The sequence below is a fragment of the Acanthochromis polyacanthus genome, chromosome 15, assembly GCF_021347895.1.
Source record: "Acanthochromis polyacanthus isolate Apoly-LR-REF ecotype Palm Island chromosome 15, KAUST_Apoly_ChrSc, whole genome shotgun sequence".
NCBI classification, from domain to species: Eukaryota; Metazoa; Chordata; class Actinopteri; family Pomacentridae; genus Acanthochromis; species Acanthochromis polyacanthus.
Window position 1 is genome coordinate 9,161,546 of NC_067127.1, and position 22,607 is coordinate 9,184,152.

General features: G+C 42.4%; 1 protein-coding gene across 1 annotated transcript in view; it reads left to right on the forward strand.

The window, feature by feature from the left end:
- The window catches only part of lrmda (leucine rich melanocyte differentiation associated), a 207,079-nt gene that overhangs the window by 131,282 nt on the left and 53,190 nt on the right, over positions 1-22,607 (forward strand). Inside the window, exons 3-5 of the mRNA XM_051960316.1 lie at positions 5,503-5,629; positions 7,020-7,159; positions 10,931-11,057. Of these exons, the coding sequence (XP_051816276.1) occupies positions 5,503-5,629; positions 7,020-7,159; positions 10,931-11,057 (394 nt within the window). The remainder of the gene's footprint in view (positions 1-5,502; positions 5,630-7,019; positions 7,160-10,930; positions 11,058-22,607) is intronic.

The window sequence follows — 22,607 nt, forward strand, 5'->3', positions numbered from 1 at the left end:
ATTTCACAGATTTCCTCTTGCTGGAATTTGTTTATGCTCGATGAAAAGATTTTTGTTTTGGAAATGATGTAACCCTCTGTAAAGTTCAATCCTGGCATGCCGCTACCAATTGACGGCTTTGTAGCGGGTGATGCTTTTACACATAGGCTATCGGGAGCAAGCATAGTGCAATATTCAAACAGATTAAGAGTGAACCCACATAAAGGAGAGATTTGCTGGCGGCGCCAGATGTACTCTAATGATTTGCATTGCCATTAATAGTAATTTGCAGCTGCCTGGGAGGAGACGTGTAATCCCCTTTCCATGTGTGAATTGACATGCATTCAGGGAAGGCTATGTGTGTCCTGGATGTGTGATCTTTAAATGACTGCCACCTGAGGCTTGGCAATACAGAGGGAGGAGTGCCACACGGAGCAGTGACTGTCTACATGTGAGCAAGATCGGGGTGGGGGGAAGCTGTGGGGGGAGATAGAGATAGATAATGACAGTCTAATTTGCCATCACCATCAGAGATGCATGTACAGAAACGCGTATAGGCCATAAACTGTAGCTGGAGGCAAGAGTGCTGGAACAGACCTGATCAGCACTGTGTGGAGGTGGTAGGAGGGATGTTGGGGGCTGAAGGGGTTGCAGGGCATTAATTTGCTTTACAGATAATGCCATCTTATTTATCACGAGCTAATCCTGATAGCGTTTTGATGCTGTATTTTGGGATGTTTATTTGTGTGTTTTTTGTTGTTTGTTGTGGTTTGGAGTGATGAAATGCAGCTGTGCTGAACTAATGGAGATTTAGTGTATTAATAGGGTACATATTTTTTTCTATTATTGTTACAAAATTGAATATTTCTGCTTTCTCACAGCCAACATCACTTTATTACACGATAAAAAAACATCAGGTCTCGTCATTTAGTCGGATAAATTTGCCGAAAATAGAGTAAAATACAAATGCTTCTTGTCACTGTATTGCTAGTTTAAAGACATTTCTTTAAAGGCTGTCAGTAAACAGGATAAATATTCGGATAATTAAACAGATGTTTAGATTACATTATGTCACAGGAAGATTACTGTGATTTTTTTTTTCAAAATAAGATTTGGAAATGTGGATAATTTACTGAATTGTACATCAGGACTGAATAGTATACTGCAGTGTACAGAGTGGCAGGAACCATCAGAATTTTTCTTGACTGTTTAAGGCTGAATAGCTCTCCAGCCTCTGTACTTCATCTCCAGCCAATCCTCCTCCATTCACCTTTCTTATTAAGTTTATTAAAGCCAGTCCACATACTGGAATTTTCAGGTCCAGCACCTTTTACCATTCATTACAGTACCTTATCCTGGCAGGCAATTTGAAGTGTGCTCTGAATAGTCCATTATGCACATATGAAGGCCATCATGGCCCCAGTATTGGTCAATTCATCAAACATTTATCTGTTGCCCTCTGAACAGGACGTCAGTAAGCCTGTCACTCTGCAGCAGGGCCCTCCGTTTAGAATAACACCGCAGTCCTTTTCTACACTACTGTAACCTCTGAGAGGACATCAGCTCTTGAACTGTGGGATGCAGCTGTGAGGGCTTTTCAAAGTGTGTCTGTGTGTGCTTTTTAATGTACATTAGACTCAGGAACTTTTCAAGTATTATAGTGCTAGCTGCAGGGATGTTGCCTCTCTGATCTCTATCACCGTTCCAGTAATAGGCACGGCTTTGAGGTTCTTTTGCATTATAGCTCTGTAATGTATGGCTTTAGCAAACTCCACATTTAACCTATCATCTTCAGAGTTTCTAAAAATTGCCAACAATGATTCATTTGGGCGACTGTTCCAAAAACAGCAGACATAAGAAGGGAGTCTGTGTAACACATGTAAAAGAGCCAAGGCTGCTGTTCTTCATTTTTCATTTTTCATGTGTTGCCTGAGGATATCCAACATGACATTCGTGCACACCATTGGCAGCAGTGACTGACATTTCAGCCAATAATGGTCGAGAGTTTTCTTCCCTCTGTTGTCAGCAGTGGTTTATCAATCACTATGTCTGCATCAGTATTAGTGTATCGATCTGGCAGGGCTTCTCTCCGGGTCAGCGTCTCCTCTCCAGTGTCCTTGTCTGGTTTTTCCACATCCTCCCCTGCTTCCTGTGCTGTGTTTCTACTCCAGCTAAATGTTAGCTGCTATATCTACTCTCTGTGTTCAGTAGACTGGATCTTTGCAGATAATGGAGGTTTCAACACATACATGCACTACTTATGTAAGCTCCAAAGCACACAGAGTGATGCACACAGGGCTGTATGATGTATGATGGTGGGCTTACACAGGCTAAGTGGTAGTCAAAGCGTAAAGACAGCCCGTGTGAAGTATTAGCTCTGACAATGAGGCTGATCATAATTATCTTAACAAGGAGAGGATTCATCGCCTCACCTCGTTAAAGCTACCACGTCTCTCTCTTTCTCTCTCTCTGTCTCCCTCACTCTCCTTTTTGCGAGGCAGAGGTTTAAGAAAATGCAATTTGATCACACATTACTGTAGAGATCTTATTTTTCTAAATATGTACAGAGGTGATGCAATATGATCTGTGTAAATTATTGTTTGTACAACTTATTCCAGGAAAGGGCTCAGGGTTATACTTGAGCATACGTGTCAGGCAGTTTCATCACGTTAGCACAGGTATGAAACCCTCAAAAAGATTAAATTTAGCATTTCAGTGGAACTGTAGATTAAAGATTACAGTATATCGTCATTATCACAGTCATCACGTATATTTCCAAAGCAGTGGAAGTAAATAAAATACATAATAGCATTGTAAAACTGTTTTCTTTATGTATATTTATTGTAAAATGTGCTTGTTTTTTCCCTGTGTTTTGCCCGTGTTTGCCATTTACCAAATCACAATAGCACAGGGACCATAGTCAGTTATGCTCATTAGTTCTGTTAAAAGCAAAACCAGTTTTTTCATCCCCTATTTTTTCCGAGCAAAGTACTTTAACTGCACTGCTTAAACTTTGTAGTTTTCTGAGCTGTACATTAAAAAAAGAAAGCTTATAAAAAAGATAATGAAGCCAAGTATGGAAGTCTGCAGAGGGAGCGCAGAAAGCTGGAGAGTATTAGAAGTTCAATCCCTGCACTGTAGCTAATGCTGGATGGGACTCAGTGGCTCTCCCCTGGCTGTGAATTTAACTGATTAAATCAGCCAGTGCACGCAGTAGTGGTGACATGAAAACAACAATTAATAAGGCTCCCCCCTGTGCCATGCGGCTCCCTTTAACCGAGCAGCTAATAACATAACCCACAGGACTGCAGCCCAACATACACACATACACACACTCGTACACACATACGCAGGTGGCAATAGTTAGTTAGGAGCCTCGGTTCACAGAAAATGAAGTCAAACTTATCCAGTGGGGTACAAGATTATGCTAAACTACATATTAACAAAGATTATAACCGCAGATTAATTGCGTGTTGTGCTGAATTCCCTGTCAGTAGAAACACAGCAACGGTGCTGAAAAAAATATTAATAGCATGTCTTGTTTGTTGCTTTAGAGCCAGCAATGTAGTCATAAGTTCTAATAAGGACAAACTATAATTTACAGCAGTAAATTGACCAGAGCACCAAAATACAGAAGTAAAATGAATTGGTTACTGTATCTGAAATGTCTAGTTTTCATCAGTATCACTATAGCTTGTAGTCCTTTTTTTTGTTTTAATAATCGAGAATCGCCACGTGGTAAAAAAAAACACAAGCAAGACAGAGAATTTCATAAAACTGGCGCATCTCTCCATTCATCCATCTTGCCAGTGCATTAATCAGACCTGATAAGTGGTTGTCAGCTAGCGACTCTGCCAGCACACAGGCTAGGTGCTGTCAGCTGGTATCAAGTGTGTGTGTGCATGTGTTTGCAAAATGTTGATGTCTTAAAATAAGGCTGCTCCGTCTGCCTCATTCGCGAGTCAACAATGAATTTGCTGATTTGCTGTTTTCCACTCGAAGATAGCTGCAACGTTTTGCTTTGTAGATCAAAGTTTGCCAGTGGTATGTTCGCTGCGAGTTCTTTTTTTGGGATCGGTGACTATGTCAAGATAATTAAACTGGTTGGAAGAAACCACATGAGAAACAGAACAGACTAAATAAAGGTGTGCAATTAAAGTGCACTTGCAAGATGTGTACAAATTGACCATTCAGTCAACATCTTCATAGCTTCTTAGTGTATTGTTGTACTGTACAATGTACTTCAAGAACTCATCTTTTTTTCATTACTTCTGCTTGCTTTGCCAGCATCTTTCCCTCGAATGTTGCTATATATTATACATTGCCCCCCCCCACACACACACACTGCATACTGTCTCTTGCCATCCATATACACAAATTGTCATCCATGTTGATGCATGCAAGGTAGGCGCTGATACTAGACGGATCCAGGATGAAGCAATAATTCATGCTGCAGGTATACAGCCATCAGTTATCATGCTGCAGTGGCACATTTTTATTGAAATTTATATTTACTTAACTTAATGTCGAAGTCACATGTCTGCTTTTACTTTCAGCATACAATATTCAGAATGTAGAATTTAGAAAATGCAGATCTTGGAATAAATAAATAGTACAGTCAGACATACTTAATAATTAAAACTGCCATGTTAAATTAAAAATGCCTATTATGTGAAGTGTACGAGGTCTTGAGAAGCACACTGTCTGTGTTCTGTCAGATTTAATTGTTTTGAAGTCACCCAGGACACTTTAACATGGCATGCTGACAGTGTGAAGGATTAGACGACGTCACACATTGCCTTTGTGCGGCTTCTATGACTTGAACTTTGCGGGGCCCCAACATTACTCCTAACACCACCCTCCGTCATTTTTATGCCTGTGTGAGCGTGGGTGTGTGTGTGAGAGAGGAAAGGAGTTGAGATGACCCCTCACCTCTCTTTGCAACGTGTCATAAAAAGGAGCGGAAAGGCAAAATGCTTCCGTTTAGGAAAAAAAAAAAGAGAAAAAAATCAAAGTGCTTTGATGTTAAAATCCCAACACTAACCCCTATCATGGCACGGTTGCAAAAAAGTTTCCCTTCCATTCCATCTGTGATTGCGAGTGTATTCCGGTTGCTCTGTGAAAATGATGGATGACAAGTTAAATTTGTGTCTGGGGAGTGAAGGTGAACTGTGACAGAGTGATTTGTCTTGGGAATGGAGGGTTAGGGTCAGGCGAAACTGGGCGCCTCAAGGCACAAGACATTGACAAATTCATCCTGCCCGCCGCATTTCTGAAGCCTTTTGTTTTGAATCCTGGCTACTCACAAGTGACCCCCATCCCTCATCCTGCCAGCCGCTGAAGGATGCCTCACCATGCCAGGGGAGCTCAGCACCACTAATTCTTGTCATTCACTTCCCTGACAGGCCCAGACCCATACTCTCCTGGCGTATGAAAGAGAGAGGCTGAAATATTTATTTCTGCACAATAACGGCTGACCAGATTTAGAGCCATAACAGTTTTCCTGTTTCCTTATCATTGCAGGTCACTGGCAGGCCTCAAAATGTTCACTGAGCTGGAAGAGCTGGTCGTCGACAACAATCTGCTTGGAAATGACCTCCAGTTGCCCAGGTTACCCAACCTCCACACCCTGACGCTCAATAAGAACCAAATATCCTTTCAAGGAAATCACTCACCGCCTGTCTTATTTTGATTTGCAGCCTACTATGCAGACATAAATTACAGGCATCTGAATCAACAGTTTATCTTTCTTTCAATCTTATGTCAATACAATCCTCTATTGTCTCAAAGTTTGTAATGCTGTGGCTTTGCAGAAAACACTGTGTGTTGCAAAAGAGAGGAGAAGAACTTGGCTGTCACAGAGCTCCACACAGGAGTAGTTTTTGAACCACAGGGACCTCTAGTGGAATCAGATTTTACAGTCAACATAACATATTTTTTTTTCAAAGAGAATATTAAGTGTTCGACTAAAACCACATCCCAAGAATGAGACATAATGTGTGTGCAGTTTGTTTATAGTTAGTCATAGCTTTATTAGTTTATTCATTTACTGGAAAATTTCTGATTTTTTGCATTTGCATCCAATGCGTTATGTTTTATTACAGTTTCCTTCACTGAAATAAACTGGCTCAGGTATTTATTTTTCTGCAGCTAACTACACTAGAGCACGCTCACGTTTGGATAATAACACTCCAGTCTTCTACTTGCCACCCATTGTAAACAATCTTAAAACCAGAGCTCTGCACAGCACACCCTAAATTTAAGACACAGACACATTGCGAGGCTGTTTATGATCAGTCAGAGAAGTGTGAACTTCCCTCCAAGCTTCAGAACAGGTTTAGCAATGTGTCCTGTTTTCCTCTGGTTATGCAGATCCTACTGGGTAACGATGCTCGCTCTCTCGCTCGCACATTCACACACACACACACACACACGCACTTCCAGAGTCAACATTAAAACTGGGACTCCTTGAAGTGTGCATCTGGGACTGTGTGCTGAGTTTGGTTGTGAAGTGGTCGGCACATGCTAATAGGCCAATTATGTACATCCTGTCGTGGCACAGTGCCATTTTAAAGCTCGAGCACTGCATTAGTGCAGTTGTATTTTGACACTTTGGGGCTCAATTTTCCAAGTGAATGTATTAGTGATGAATGTGCCTGCTTAGGGGCTGTTTGTTTTTTCCACGTTTCGCAAAAGTTTTCCACAGCACAGCTCTGAGAAGCACGGACTGTTTGAACCACAGGGCATCCATCATTTTGTCACTGTTCTGCACCCGGCCACCTAGGAAATGAAAGAGATCGAGAGAAAGAGAGAGAGAGAGAGCAAGAGCCAAATTGTGTCACTACTTTATGCCAAAGCCTGCACCTTAAATTGCCCCTCTGTCTGCCCAGTCTCACAAAGCCACTGACTAGCCTCTTTGAGCACCTCGGTAAATTTGACAGTGACGTGCTTTAGTGCAGACAGGCCTGGGAGGGGCTGTGTGGGTAGTAAATGCTAATGTAATTAACAGCGCTAGGTCCTTGACATCCGCCCTTTGACACCTGACTGATATCGAGGCCCTGCTGGAACACTTGGCTGATGTGACCCCGTCGCTGGAGTACCTAAGCCTGCTGGGAAACGAGGCCTGCCCCAACCAGCTGGTCAGCCCGGATAAGGATGAGGACGACTACCAGAGATACAGGTCTGCAACTACATGTGATGATGCCACATAAAAATGAGGAATAGATATTACAGTTGGATGCACATGCAGGTAGATGCATGAATAGATAATGTCGTGTGTGCGTTTATGTTTTCAGTCAGACAGTTTTGATGCTGGCACGTTCAGAGTGATAGCTTTTTATAAGTAATGGATTCGGAGATGTTCCTTTCTTTAACAACCAGCTCCTGCATTTCGTAAGCAGACTGTGGATTCAACCACATCACTCTAAAAGCTTTGTCAACCGGCCCCTCTACACTCCAGTTTGCAAAATGGATTTCATGTGTGACTAGTCACCACCACAAATGAGTGTTTACTACCCTGCCTTACCAGAGCAGATGATGCATTAAACATCAAGGCAGGCCTCAAGCCATGCAATATGACCACCATTTGTCAGGGTCCTTTACATGAAATGCGATAAAAGGCGAAAAGCGTACTCTCTTTTGTCTGTTTTAGCCCTAAGTGCTTGTTTCTGACTCTGTGTTGCCTATTAATCATTTACCACCCATGCCTTTCTTGAATAATCTTTCTTCTCTCTTTTTGTCTCCCTATCACCCACCCACCCTCCTCCTCCTCCTCCTCGATCTCACTTTCCCTCCCCTTCTCCCCCTTTTTCTCTCCTTCTCCCCCTTTCCCCGCTTCTCGCATGCTTATCTTACTGGTGAGGAAAGCTGTTCTGTTTTGACTGACAACGTCTACGGTCCTGTAATGTAATATTCATAATGTGTCACATAGTAAAACATCAATTTGAGCGTGATGCAGATTTCATGTCTGACAAGGTTAGGCTGTATGCAGGTCGTGACAGCATTGGCCTTGGGCAATAAATACCCAGCCCAATGCCTCAGGAGCTTTCGGTCTCTCAAGTGAAATACCCCGGTGCGCTACATCGGTGCCCCAATTAGTGCAGTGACATAGAAATATAGTATTCTTTCACACAGCATTGTGTAGTCTGCAGGGAGGTTAAATGTTGCCCTTTTCTTAGATGACTATGTGCTCAGTGGCCAGTTGCAGTACTACAATAACACAAGAGTTCAACCCCATAATGTTATGCGTTCAATATAGTAACTGATTATGCAGCGTAAGACACCCACTCCTCGTACGATTATCTGGAAAACATGGAGCTGTTATGACAATACTTACAACTTCAGCTGTTTTTCTCTCTTTCTCAATGAATGATTTTTGTGTGACATTTTCACCTGTTATCTTGTGGAAACTTATCAGTTTGTCCAATCTCCTGTTGTGGCAGATCAAAGAGGAGCCTGACTTGCTCAACCACCAGCTGTACTTTGTGTTTGCTCAACCTTTTATTCTTTTGCTATAAATGCAGCTGCATAGAAATGACACACGATGGTTATACTTTTTTCAAAGTTTTTTTAGTTACTCTCTGTAGCAGTAATACTATAGCAGCTGTAATGGAGGGAAAAACGACATCATTTTGCACTAGTCACATAAAAAAACACCCAAAACAGACATTGTATTGAGTTTATAAGCTTTCAAATTTCAGTCAATAATTTGTGAAATGTTGTTTTAATCACCTTCTATAGCTACATCTACGCTTGTAACTCATTGTAGTGTTGTAACACAAAATAATGTTGAGAAAAGCGAGCATTTTCACCCTGTTTGACAAATAATGTCATTGCAAACTAACATGCCAGAACATCATTTCACATGACCGTTTCTGTGTATTGGGCATGGATGCCAGCGTAAACAGAGCAGGACTTTGTGTAGAATGCCAGGGAGGAAGAACAGCAATGAAAAAAACTAAGACCAGAGATTTTCTTCACTGCACAACAGCTGCTAGCATAGTCAACAAGGTCAACAACGCCTGTAATCCGTTATCCACGGTGCAGTCATGGCTGATATTTTAGTTTTCTGATCAGAAAGCGCTCATATGATAGGAGCATGACAAATCAGGGAACAACATGTAGTTAAAATTAAGATCCGGTCAGGAAGAAAATATTGACGTCTGCGTCATCGTTTCCAAAAGTGTCAGTTTTAGAGGTAATGTGGGCTCTAGGCGTAAACACAGCAAACGTTACGGCTTTTAAAATTGAAAATGGATCAGTGTGGCCGAAGTGCAGATGAGGTCAGCTGAACAGCAGTGTAGCTGGAGTTTACAGGCAAGATACGGCACAGAAAATATAGAGATTTAACTTTGCTTTTTCATTTTAAAAAAAAATTGCGTTTGGAATTGAATTATCTGACAGAAATCCCTCTGGAAATAAACAGATATCTATCGATGCTAGCTAGCTATGCAATTAAATCATTTGCAGTTTCTGTTATAAAAAAACAAACATTTTGTCTTTCAATTGTGCTTTTCTCAGTTATTTGTACCAAATTACAGTGCTCAGTCAAAAAAATGTATTGGGAAAGTGAAAGAAATGATGTAACTTGTGAATTAAAGCATCTATTTATTACTTATTTGAGTTAAGATTGTCTAGATTTTACTTCTATTACAGAAAAAAACACCTCCAAGGGCAACAGAAGTCATATTTGGTATTGCCTAAATAGAGTGCACCTAGTCTTTTTCTTTCTTCCTAGTCAGCCCTTCCCACCACACCCCGCCCTGCTCCCCCACCCCCACCCCCCCCACCCCCGTCTCCTTTGCTTTCTTATCCTCCCTCTGTGGTTGGGGTTGAATCATTAATATCCCCACTGGCTGACAGAGCCTTGTCATCTGCTCTGACCCTGTGATGGTGGGTTACCTATGGAGAATAACCTCTCTGCATGTTTCCCAAGGGCATCTTCACGTTTCATCATGGAAATGCCCTGAACAAAGTCCTTATACATGGAGGGAGACACAGGATGGGGATGAGGGGGCCTCTTGGATTTGAGTGCTGGTGCTCTCATCAGAAAAGGGGTCCTTATTGGGGTTAGGAGCAGGTCATTTTTACCTATAATAATGCTCCTATAAGCCGGCACCTTGGGCCTGTGATATATGTAGCTTTTCAAATATTTATCTCGCCCAGTATGCTCTCTCTCTGATTTATCTCTCTTTCAAATGATGTTTTTCTTCCTTAATTTTGCATGGAGATCTTTTCTGTTCCATGTCAGTCCAAACATGATCCCAGAACCACCTCCTTATTATTCTCAGGTGTTGAAAACTTGACACGGGCTTTGCCATCTCCCCTCATCGCCATCACCATCATCAATTTGTCACGGCTCTTTGCGCACAGGTCTTGTTTGTACCCGTATCCCCCCCCCCCCATCCTTTCTCACCCTCCACTTAGGTGCTGCATGCGCGTCCTTTTTGGCTACCAGCTCAGCCCTGACATACTGGTTCCTCTATCCCTGCCTGCCTGTGAAAGGATCTGTTGTCATCTATGTATTCCAGCCATTATCTTTTGACGTTTCTCTCCCTCCCAATGAAAGACAGAGTGTGTCTGAAAGCTTAGAGAGATATCTGTGATGCTACCAGAATGACAGCTCTGGCAGACGGGTTGTATCTTCTTTCGTGCTATTTATATGTCATACTTTTTTTTCTTCTTCTTCTTATCAGCTTTGAAGGTTATTACATACAAGAACATATCACCATTAAATCTGCATCACCATTAAATCTCGGTAAACATGGCTTCTTTTCAAGTTTAGTTGATGCGTGCATTTACATATTAGAATTTGTGTCAGTTTGATTAGTATATCACGCTTTACACACTTCCTTAGATTCTCTGTTTGTCACTGTTGTCAAGAACCGACCTACAAGGAGGCCTTTTAAGGCGGCAGCGGTGTGGTGCAGCTGAATTGTTTCTTCTCTCGTAGGTACTTTGTTCTGTACAAGTTGCCCCAGCTGAAGTTTCTGGACACCAGGAAAGTAACCAGAAAAGAAGTGATGGAGGCACAAGCAAGAGGAGCTTTCATGAAAGTGGTCAAACCCAAATCAGAAGCTGTAAGTTAAGCTCTGTTTGTGATTTTTTTTTTTTTTTAACACTGTTTTAAGTCTCTGATGTATTGAGTGGATTTGTCCCATTCATCCCTTTCCTCCCTTTTTCTATTCTTCTCCTTTATCCTTCCTTTCTTCCTGTGCATGCTTGATTGTCAGTCTCCCTTTACAGAGGTTCTGCTAACTGTGGCCCTTTGAAAAGACTCTGTCTCTCCTACGGCTTAAAGTGTACATGTGTGTTGTGCGTCGGTGCATGCGTGCGTGTGTGTGTAAATGTGTGTGACCACGGCCTGACCTGATTCCGTATGCATGAGTCCAGATCAAAGACGACGGGCGGCTGTCCGGTCGCACTTGCGTCGCCGAGTGTGACATGGCTGGCGATTGGAGTGACAGCTCACGTACATGCCACGCACAATCGCTTAATTATCTCAGACCCCATGCATTTCTTCGTCCATCTCTTGTTTTGGGCCATGTAGACTAATTACAATTTGGGGGGGTTCACCAGCATATCACCTCTTTTCCTCCCTTTTTTTCATCCCTGTGTTCTGCCCCTTTTATAATGCAATATAAATGAACGTCTTTTGCCTATATTTGATTTCATGTAATTGTGAGGTCATGAAATATTTAGTGTTTGGATCAGCTAAGCTTTGCTGTTTCAAGGTCTCAGGGGCTCTGACAGTGAGCCTGGGAGGTAAAAATGGATCCAGAATAGCAGGAGCGAAGGCATCCAGTGACAAATCAGAAGCATGTGAGTCGATGTCGGGTTTTAAAGTGCACAAGGAAAACAAAATATTTATTGTTTCCGACAATCAGATAAGATAGTGTACTCTTTTGGTGTCAGTTCATGCTATGCTTTGTTCTTGATTCTTCATGCAAGTGGCAAGTGAGAAAGCAAAACATTGAAATAATTTAACCTCAGCCTGCCATGGTTGGTAGATAGAGAAAAGTGGATTGAAAACACTGCTCATCCACTTTATATAAAAAGAAAATAAGGACCTCTACAATGCTTTTTGGCAGGGTAAAGTCACTTTTAAGATTTTATTTACATAGCTTGTCAGTGAAAAAGAAATGTTTGCCTTTGTCGCCACAGCCTCAGATGAAAGGAGAGATAATCACTGATTCTAGCTGACATGACGTGTGTGTTTTTGTGTCTTTGTGTCTTTGAACCTGCTGTATATGATTATTTATTCCCTATGCAAAGTAAAAGGTTACAGCTTTGATGAAAATGCGTCTACCTAACACAGTATTTTGAGCGCCTGCACACGCTCCTGCTGTCGTATCCACAGCTCCTTATTAGCAGCATTTGACTGAATCTACACAATGAAGAGGATTTCTTTCTTTTTTTTAGCTGGACGTACTCGGCGTCCAGGCCGCAGGATGTCACGGCAGCATTTCCGTGGCATTTGTTTTGAGTTAGATGAGACGTGATGTGTCAGCTATCACAGACTTGATGAGCCATGAGTACCTCCCGGCTCTAATTGTCTGCATCATCAGAGTGATTGTAAGCTGACCAATAGTGCGGGCCACCAATTAGCGGAACGTCTGCAACCGAACAGGAAAGTGGGGAGAGATGATGGCATAATTAGATATTTGTGTTTGCTTTTATGTCTGCTACAGCAGGGTGTTGCTCATAACAGTGGCTCGTGGTACAGTGTCTGCCATTAGCTTCATTACAAAGGATGGTAATTAGCTGTCTCTCTGTCGCTTCCACTACCATTTGAGTCTCAATTAGTGCAAGGATTGGAGGAAAAAAATACAGGATACCACAAATGTAATTTAAGAGGTTCATTTATGACATTTTTTCTTTTACTTTAGCTGTATCCTTTTTGCTTTTTGTTCATTTATGTCTCCTATGTCATCCTATATGACAACTCTTGCTCCGACCGTAGATAAATTGAAACCTTAGTAACAGCAGAAACTGCAGCAGAGTTACAGTCATACATGCCCACTCATGACAGCATACATTTGAATAAAGAGCCCCTTCTCCATCACATCATTCTCGCTGCATGATGTATATATTGGAATAGTTTACGGGCTCGCTTTGAGAGAGACAGTGCTGAACTTTTGAGACCTCTCTTGAGTCATATTAGAGTGGAGTATGACCACAGCTTAAACTCCTTCTCAATCATGCCATTATGGCATGGCACTGAGCAACGCCACATGGTTCTGATAAAGCAGTTATGGTCTTGAGCACAATCCGAACACCATAACTTTTCATACATTCCCAATGTTTTCCATGTTGCCTAAATTACAACCAGGCAGTCAGCGGCCTGTTGTGTGCAGGAAAAGGCAGAAACATACCTGTGATGAGACTTGCGAGTGCGGAATTGATTTTGAAAAAGCTTTAACGTGTAATGTAAAAAGTAAATCTTCTCGTCACAAAGTCAAACCATACACGTTCTTACACAGAAGAAAACAAAGATTTGTGGTCAAGTGCAATAGCTGGTTTTAATTGTGTATCTTCACGCGCTAGTGACCATTACACACTGAGTGGGTGACAATGAGTTGTGTCTGACTTGTCTGTTTGAAGTAGTGGAAGGATCATTTTCATTTTTTGGGCTTTTATTAAATTGCGTTTCTCCATAAAGGACATACATTTGGACAAAACCAGAGGCAAATGACAAAGATGGGAGAGAGAAAAATGTATAAATACCTGAAGTAAACAAAAAAAAACACAGCAGTTATGGTTGAAGTGTTTTCCCAAAACCACAACACTAAGCAGAGTCAGAGTAGAAAAGCCTTTAGCCGTATTTTGGGAAATTGGGCGTGTTGGAATGCTATAATGTGATAATTCTCTTTGAGGACTTAGAGGTCATGGAATGAAATGGCGTTAAACCACGTAGAGCCATTTGGACTGCGTTGGGCTGCTTTCGGAAAATACATGTGGTACTTTTTGGCTCCGTTCCTCCACCTCCCTCCGCTCTGCCGCCGAGCCCACACTATGCTGTCGAACCCTTGGGTTAAACTGGCCATGTCTATCAAAACACTGTGACAGCACATTCTGTTTTCAGATCCTGAGCACGGCTTAAAAAAAAGTGCGTAGCAAATTTAACTAGTAGAATAACATTTACTCTTTGCCACATGTTTAAGAGTGTTTCACAGTGAATGAAGTAACGCCATGGTCCCCCTCACTAAGCACAGCTTGGTAGCTACGTCAGCGGGTATAAATGTTCCTCGGATGTCACTTAGATTATGCCTGGATGAAGTATTTGACTTGATTTTCTAGCATGAACACAAGTTTTTCTTTTTTGTTCCTTCTTCCCCCACTTCCTTTTGCGTATAATATAAAGCAGACTGCATTGCAGGGTGGCTTGAGCCAGTTCCTGGGTCCCATGAGTCTCTGCACACAGGGTAACGGTTCTTCAGGGGAATTGACAGTGACAGAGCCAGGAAAGTCCTCAAGTGGATCTTTTCAGTTCTGTTTTTTCTTCCCCAGACACTAACCTGTTTTACTCTGCAGCAGACAGCGGTTCATTTTAAGTTTGCACTGACGGCAGCAGTCCAAATCTAAGATAGACTGCACGGGTTTAGAGCCATGATTGTGCATTATGTGATGCATGATTGTGGCTTTTTTTGCAATGCAACTTTGGAAGGGAGAGGACCCATTTTGCTTTAGGTTGGTTGTTTCGCCTCCTCAAACGTACCCTGTAAAGTGTGTTGCCACGTTCATCTCTGTGCTCGAGAGTTATGGGTTCCCCGAAGCTCTCAAACATAACAAACAGCATGCAATATAGCGCTTTGTGAATGTGCCTTCAGTGGGTTTGCTGAATCATTTTACTGAACAAATGTGTCCTCGGAGGAAACTCAAAGAATATGGTTCTCAACAGGGGAAGGGAATATAACCCAACAGATTGCTGTGGAAGCAAGTTTATTACCACTCCTCACTCTCTGGTAGATTCTGTATTTGCAGCGGCTATTATACATACAGAGCCCAGATTTGTCACCTTTCTTTCATGACACATTCCTGAATCAATATTATACAGTAGGTTGTATAAGGACAGCACTGTGGATTGAGGAGGAGTTGTGGGCAAAATATAACCACACTAAGTGCCCGTCTGCTTTATGTTCAGACAAATAAACTCCCTGACAGATTGTGATCTGCTTGCTTTCAAATTATGTTCTCTTCCCCATCTTACATAATGTCTTGTTATCTGTTAATTGCATCACTTGAGACACTGCTGTTCTCTGTCTTTTAATGATAACATATCCTAAATGTTAAAACAGCTGTTTATAATTGTTTGGACGTGTTTAGTTTGTGTGATAGACGAAACACACTGCGTGTTTGTGTCATGCATTTCCAGGGAGCCACATGTTCATTCTCTTAGGTGTGTGTATTTGCCTGTCAGTATCTGAGTGAGTGGTGAATGCCTCCATGTGAGTATTTCTCTGTAACTGATTTCTAACTGCTGAAGTATGAGCGTGTCCAGAGTTTGGAGCGGCGCAACAAGCTCGATTCTGAGCGCTGGCAGCTTACATTGAGAGGTCATGCAGGGGTTATAAACCGGGAAAACAACTGCAATTAGAGGGAGTGACTCACACTGTCCACATAAATCATCCAGGGCCTGCATATCATAAACACACAGTAAAACTTTAAAGCACAATTAATTGTAAGTAAGAGTGCCAATATTGACTTACTGCCTCTTTCAAAGCCCGGAGACATGGGATACGTGACCTGAGTGTCGCGTCACTCTCGCAGGCGAAAATGATAGATGGGTTCTTCATTTTTTGGCGAAACGCAGCGCATAAAAACAAACATGTGTTTTCGTAAGGGCTTTTATGAGACACTGAAGTGGCCCCGTTGCATTAACTGATTTTCCTCTCCTCCTGCTGGCATCCAGCACAGAGAAGGAACGCCTCTGCGGTGAAGCATTTGTTGTCTCGACGTCTCTTGTGTTTAACGGTGGAGTTTGAGGCCTGTCAGAAAACGGGCCAAGGCTGGGCAGCAATAATGAGATGTCTTCCTCTCCCATTTTGATCTAAAGTTTTCATAAACTTTGACAAATCATGTGATCGATCATGTAGCTTTTTTGTTTTTATCTGTAAGAGTCTGTTAGGTTTTTGTTACTCTGATAATATTGTGAGACTGGGATTGGCAATCTGCAAAGATTTTGCTTTTTAAACATACTTTCCCAACAAAATCCACTATATACCTGTTTTTATAGCAATTTTGTTCTTTTTTAAGGTGCCTTTTAAAAACTGAAAGTTACAGAGAGATCACAAATTTTCACTTGCCAGTATCATTAAACACTTGCAAAATCTTTCAACATTACATCTGTTTTTATTGCATGTCAATGTCATGAGGTTCCTGAACTCCACAGACTCTTGAACAACAACATTATTGCCACTAAGGCATCTCTTCAGCTACGCTTCTTTTCAATTGATGCTTTTAGCTGTTGCATATTGCAGTGTCCCAGTGCATTGGCCTATCAGTTCAATCACAGCTAATCCTCCCTGTTGGTCCCTTTGGTGACAGGAAGATGCTCCTAGCCTAATGAGAGAGCCGGCTTAGTGTTTTATGAGCTCAAAAAACAATCTTTCTTTCTCACCCCTACCTCACTGGGTGCCTCCACAAAAGAGTGATAAAGTTTAAATCTCTCGAAGAGATCATTTATTTTTATGCCTGTCTCATTTAGTCAGTGTTGGCTGTGCACATTAATCACTTTTTCAACACTTTATAGTTTACTTCCAAGTTGATTGTCATGTGGCCCCCTCTCAATACAGCTTGGCTTTAAATTACTTTCAGATTTTTATCAGATAATTCAAGCAAAGCTGTTGTTGTTTATGACATGCAGATGTTCATGTGCTATTTAAAAAGTTAATGAACTTTAGAGATTGACATCTGTGCTAGATGCGGTTGGTACAGTGCATACGAAAGTGTCACATTTGTTTATGATTCACCACAGGGACCAAAGCAAAAGTTTTGGTTCATTAGTAAGAACCTGTAAATGTTTTTTCTTTCCTTTTAATATGCATAATCATCACGCATTGGACTTCCCGTCCCTCGGTGTGCTGAATCACTTGAGCTTTAATCCATTACGCCAGTTGTGTCTGCTGTTCAGTGCAGTGTTAATGGAGACGGAGTCTTCTTTCAGCAGCAGTGACTTTTCATGAGCATGCAACAGAGGACGGAGCCAGAGCCGAAAGTCCCTCTACTGAAGTTTGTGCTTACACAGGCCTTCTTTGTGGTTTTTAGAGCTTGTCAGACATGTCAAGCACAGGCTAGAAAAAGTATATTGTTTCCAGCCACTTGGATTCCTTTCCCCCTGACATCTGCCACTCTGCCGAGATGATAAATTCTTGCCTCATTAAGCGTGGGTGTGGGATTACAGACTGACAACACATTAATCACTGGGCTGGGTGGCAGCAGCCCCGCACCAGCTACAGGCATTGTTAACCAAACTTTTCTAATGTGTCACTCTCCTCCCTGACAGGCCATAATCAATCATCCTGATTGGCAGGGCTGATAGATTACACTATTTATACTTTGTGTAATGAAAGCTAGCGTTTCCACCTACTGTCATTGTCGAGACGATGATAGGCCACATCGTCCAGCTGAGTGGGAACGCATACAAAAAGAGAGAAAAGGAAGGGCAGGCAGACCATTTGCCGCATTGTGAACTTTAAAACAGACACTGTTGAGCTCCGCAGTGGGGTGGTGTTATGTGGGGGTATTCTGTGAGACCGCATTGTGCACCCTGCACATAGCTTAAAGGCAGTCGCTGAGTTATTGTCATGTTTTGTCGCTATCAGTGGCAGGCCGTGCTCTCGCAGGTAAAACTACGCTTTGTCTGTGCCGGATACGGTTTCCCGGTGACCCTGTTGGTGAGGTGAACTTTTGTTTCAAAGCCTCATTTCTGACAGAAAGGGAATGATTTACACGTGTATAACAACAAAATGACGAGACACCATATACTGTATGTCTGTAATAGTTAGTGTGTGCAGGTCAGAAGGATATTGGATAATAGATTTCCCTGTTTCCTTAGTATTAGCTTCAGAAGTCTTACAACCCTCCAGCAGATTTTTTTTTTTTACATGGGAACTGGATGAAATGACACACTGCTGGTAGCGTTCAAACATAATAAGGTTATGTTTCTTTTTGTTCATTTTCAGCCGTACGTCTTTGTCTGGCATTAGATATGTCCTCGGCGCACCGAGAGAGGATATTGAAAATGAGCTTTTATTTGAGAGGGTGCCAAGCATTTGGAGAAAAGAAAAGAAGAAGAAGGGAAAAAAACAGTCCATCTTGTTTTTGACAGGCAGTAAATCTGAGACTTTTCTTATGAGGCGCTGTACTGTCAGGAAATTAGTTAACTAGACCACATTATGGAGAGCCAGGTAATTTACCCTCAGAGATGCAATCGCAAATAACTAGCAGGAGGCCGCATCCCTGACCTGACATTGCTTTGTGTATAATGCAAAGTCTAGTGACATGCTCAATGGGTTCTGTCAGCCGCAGGATTGAATTCTCTGCCTACTGCGTCTCAGTTTGGAGCATGCTGGTCAATTATTTCTGAGGCTGTCAGTGCATAGGGAGACACTGTTATTTAGTATGTGTTAACTTGGCATCATTAAGACACTCAACTGACAGAGAATAGCACACCTGAATGTTATTTATTTTGATTCGCCGACAGGGGTAACCTTCAAACACGTTGACCTCCTCCTATTTTGCGTTTTGTGAAATCCCACTCGGTCCATTAGAAACAGGAGCTGTCGAGGCAGTAGGGAATCAAATGACCAAGAGTCGTCTAATCTAACACAGTAATGTGCAAGAGAAGCTTCCATTTGTTTGGACAGATTGCTCTGATCACGCAGTGGCAGTTGAGTGTCTAACCAGGCTTGTGGAGTACACATTGCTGTCCACGTAGAATCTTTAAAACACACACTGAGATGTAATATTATCATAGATCCATGTTTTTGCCCACAAGCACAGTATTGAACAAACGGGAATGGATGCGGTGGTTTTATGTTGTGTGTTCCTTTTAAATGAACCAGAAATACTGGCAATGCAATGTTGTAATGTCACTTTGTGTAAATGGTTAGATCCATAGCCCGTACACATCGTAATTTAAACACATCTGACATCCTAAAAGAACAGCTAACAGGTATTTAAAAGTTTTAAATGACAGGTATCATCTGAAACTCCTCAGTGAAGACAAAGTGCACACGCGCCGTTTTGACCCAAATCTTATTTTTCGGGCCAGTTGACTCAGAGAAACAGTCGGGTTTGAGCATTACAAGTTTAAAATTTGAACTCTGTGGGAAAAGGAATTATCAGTCTACATCGCCTCTCCACATCCTCCAACACCTCCACCACCAACCAACCCCGGTGATGAATGGGAAACCTGATCGAGTAAAGCCTCAGCATCAACCCTGTACAGCGGGATGACATGATTAGGAGGTGACAGCTTCTGTAACAACATCTCTGCATTTATCTTTTTCGGCTTTCTCTCCGTCTTTCACTCCCTGTGTCTCTCTCCCTCACCAGCTCGCTCTCTCTCTCTCTGTCTGTCTGTCTCTTTCCTCTCAACAAGTCAGACTACTCTATAATTAATGTCCCTTAGGGCTATCCGCAGGTCAGGCAAGGGGGGTGCTGTTGAGACAGGTAGTCTTGACACCTCCAGCTTTGTAGCTTATGCATGCGGGTGGGTAGACGGTTGAGGAGGGGTAGAAGAGGCCAATGATGAGGGCTGGAGCATGTTTAGGTTGGAGGCTAAGACGAGGGGAATACTGTAGGGTTGAAGGAAGCCAGACCTTGCTGTGTGACCTTTCCACCTGAGAGACAAAAAGGATGGTTTCTCACAGGATTAGCCAGTCAAATCGGTTGCATTAAGGGCTTAGCTTGTCAGGAGACTCGCTTCTGAGTGACAGAGAGGGAACATACAGTTTCAATGATATTTGCACCACACACATTTAACCTAAGGAAGGCACTTTAGGTTATGAGATAAATAGTTCAGGGGTGATTTATTGAGAGTAGGCGTTTGTTTTGAAGAGCACCGAGCTTGTAAAAAAAGGCAAATAAATAAGAGCTTTATTGTGTCTGGTCCAAAAAATCAAATAGTTTCCCGTTCTTATGAATCACTCTTTGTGGTGTGCTTCCGACAGACTGCTCAGCACTTCTGCTCGTATATAAGTTTGAAGTGTGCCCTTACACAACGCACCTCTTATATGCATCTTTACAAAATCTACTCACCAACTCCCAATCTGCGTTTTACAAACACCACAGCCCCCTCTTCCCCAACAATCGCTCTCTGAATAGCCACTCATCTCTGTGTTTTCTACTGGTGAAGAGGCTTTCTTTTTTTTTTTCTCCCCCTTTTTCCTTCTCAAGTTTTGAATAGAAGCAGAAAATGGATGAGAAAAAACAGGGAGATGAACAGGGTGATGGGAGAGTTGGACAGAGGAAATTAAGTTGAGACAGAGGAGGAGAGGGAGACATGATTGTTTAGCGGTGGAAATATGTGAAAGAGTGTGGGCTGCCCAGGGTGCACCGGAGGTCACTGCGGGGGCAGAGGGGTCAAGTGACACTCAGACGGCATTTTTCTGTCGTTCATGGGAGTGTTGGGGAAGGCTGTGAAGGATTGGAATAGGGTGACAGGGCACCGGTGGGCAGTGAAGTGGGTGAAGGTCCTCAATGCTGCAATGTTTCAGTGTCACTAATCTGCAAAGATTTAGTTTTTGTCATGAGAGCTTAACAAAGATGCAAGTTTCCATTTTCTGAAACGTGATTAAAGTACAATATCCGTATCCTTTGCATCCTAAAACAAAGCTCCTAATTTTTTTTTATCAACCTGACATCTTTTCTAATTTTCACCGTCAAATTATTTGCATCCTTCAATGTTTATCAAAGGTGTTATAACCTCTGACAGCCTCATTCGCTTTCTATTTGCAGCTGGCGTTGAGTTGCAAGCTGACAGATTCGTAATGCCTCTTCCCAGAATAGGTCTGACTCCGACTGTTCTGTACCATACTTAAGCAACTGAATCAGAGCCAATGAACTGTAAAGGTCTGTAATAAGATATCCTGTGAGATGTACTGTAAGTCATGATTAGTAACACATATTTTATTTCAAGGATAACTTCTCCAGGCAGTGTGGAACAAAGGTTTGTCATATCATCAAGTCTGATTAAGTGAATACGGGAAGTGTTGCACTGTGGTGGTGGGAGGCAAACGGAGCCTTTTTGACAGACAATGGATCTCTATTTCTCTTTATTACTGTTTGTCTGTCTTCTCGGTTCTCTTTTACCTCAAAGTGATAAACAACTCCCAGAAGAAGAGATGTCCACAGTCAAACTGACAGCGCTGACCTTGTAGCGCCAACCCGTTTTGTCCCGTTTCATAAGATGTGTCTTTTATCTTGTTTAAACCTACAACTGTAACCCATAGCCCCGGACATTTAATATGATATGATAATATACATCCCCCGGGATCACCTGATATGCTGTTTCCATGCAGCAGGCAGATGGGTAGGGTGCAAATGGGCATCACTTCCCAGCGTTTTGCCTGCCAACTGGCAACGTCCGTCATCAGACGTGTTCGGAGGTAATCCGAGAGGTGGGCTGAGCTGCGGCAGCTCTGACTTTCATCACACCTGTGCTAAAAGCGCAGCGAGGAGCAGCATGTCCATTCTATCTTTCCCCCGCTGTAAGGGAATATTGAAACGGCAGTAGATCAGATGGGCTCACATCCTGTCAGACTCATCAGATTTCAGGACGACTGAGTGCTTTTGTCAGCTGAATTCCAGACATCTTCTTTCTTTCTCTCTAGAAGGGTTTTCAAAGATAATGTGTCTCAGGACTTGACCCCCCCTCAAAACAACAGTATCATTGATACCGCGATGGCTCTAACTAATGCTAATGGTGTTCGGTACATAATTCATGAGATGCCAGTTTGATCAAAATATGAAGTCTTAGCCTACAATCCAAACCAAACCAGCAGGGCAGAAAGAGGGAGACGACAAGTCTGATGCACCTTTCATGATGTTCGTCCTCTCATCTCCACCAGCTTGTCTCTTAGTGCCCTCTGTCATGGATGTCATTCTTCCCCGACACCTGTCTGCCCTTCCTTCTTGTCTCACCGTCCCATCTCCTTCTCTGTGGGGTGGAACTGTTTGTTTTTTGGAGGTTTGTTTATGGGGGGAAGGAATACGCCGCTGCTCCAGGCCGCGTCTAGTCTTTCAGCTCATCACACAGAACATGACAGCCCTCCTTCTCTTTGGTGCTGAGATGAGCTGTTTCTCCTGTCCCTGTGGGGAGCCAAAATTTTCTGCTTCACTCTCTCCTTCTTGAACTCCACTTCAAGACAGCAGATCGATATTGCGTGAGCGAAGCAAACGCTACCTGCTTTGGGCCGTCTGCACAAACATTGTGTAATTTTGCAGAGATGTGGCTTGAGGTTATATATCAGTTCACACCAAAAGGAATTAATGTTTCATTGAATGCAGTTATTTCTAAAGTACACATCAACTGTCCTTGAATGGAAATTCAGTTTTCACTAACAGAGGCTCTATCTGTATTATCTTATGGGTGTTGGAAGCAAAAATGTACAAACTCTGGTACA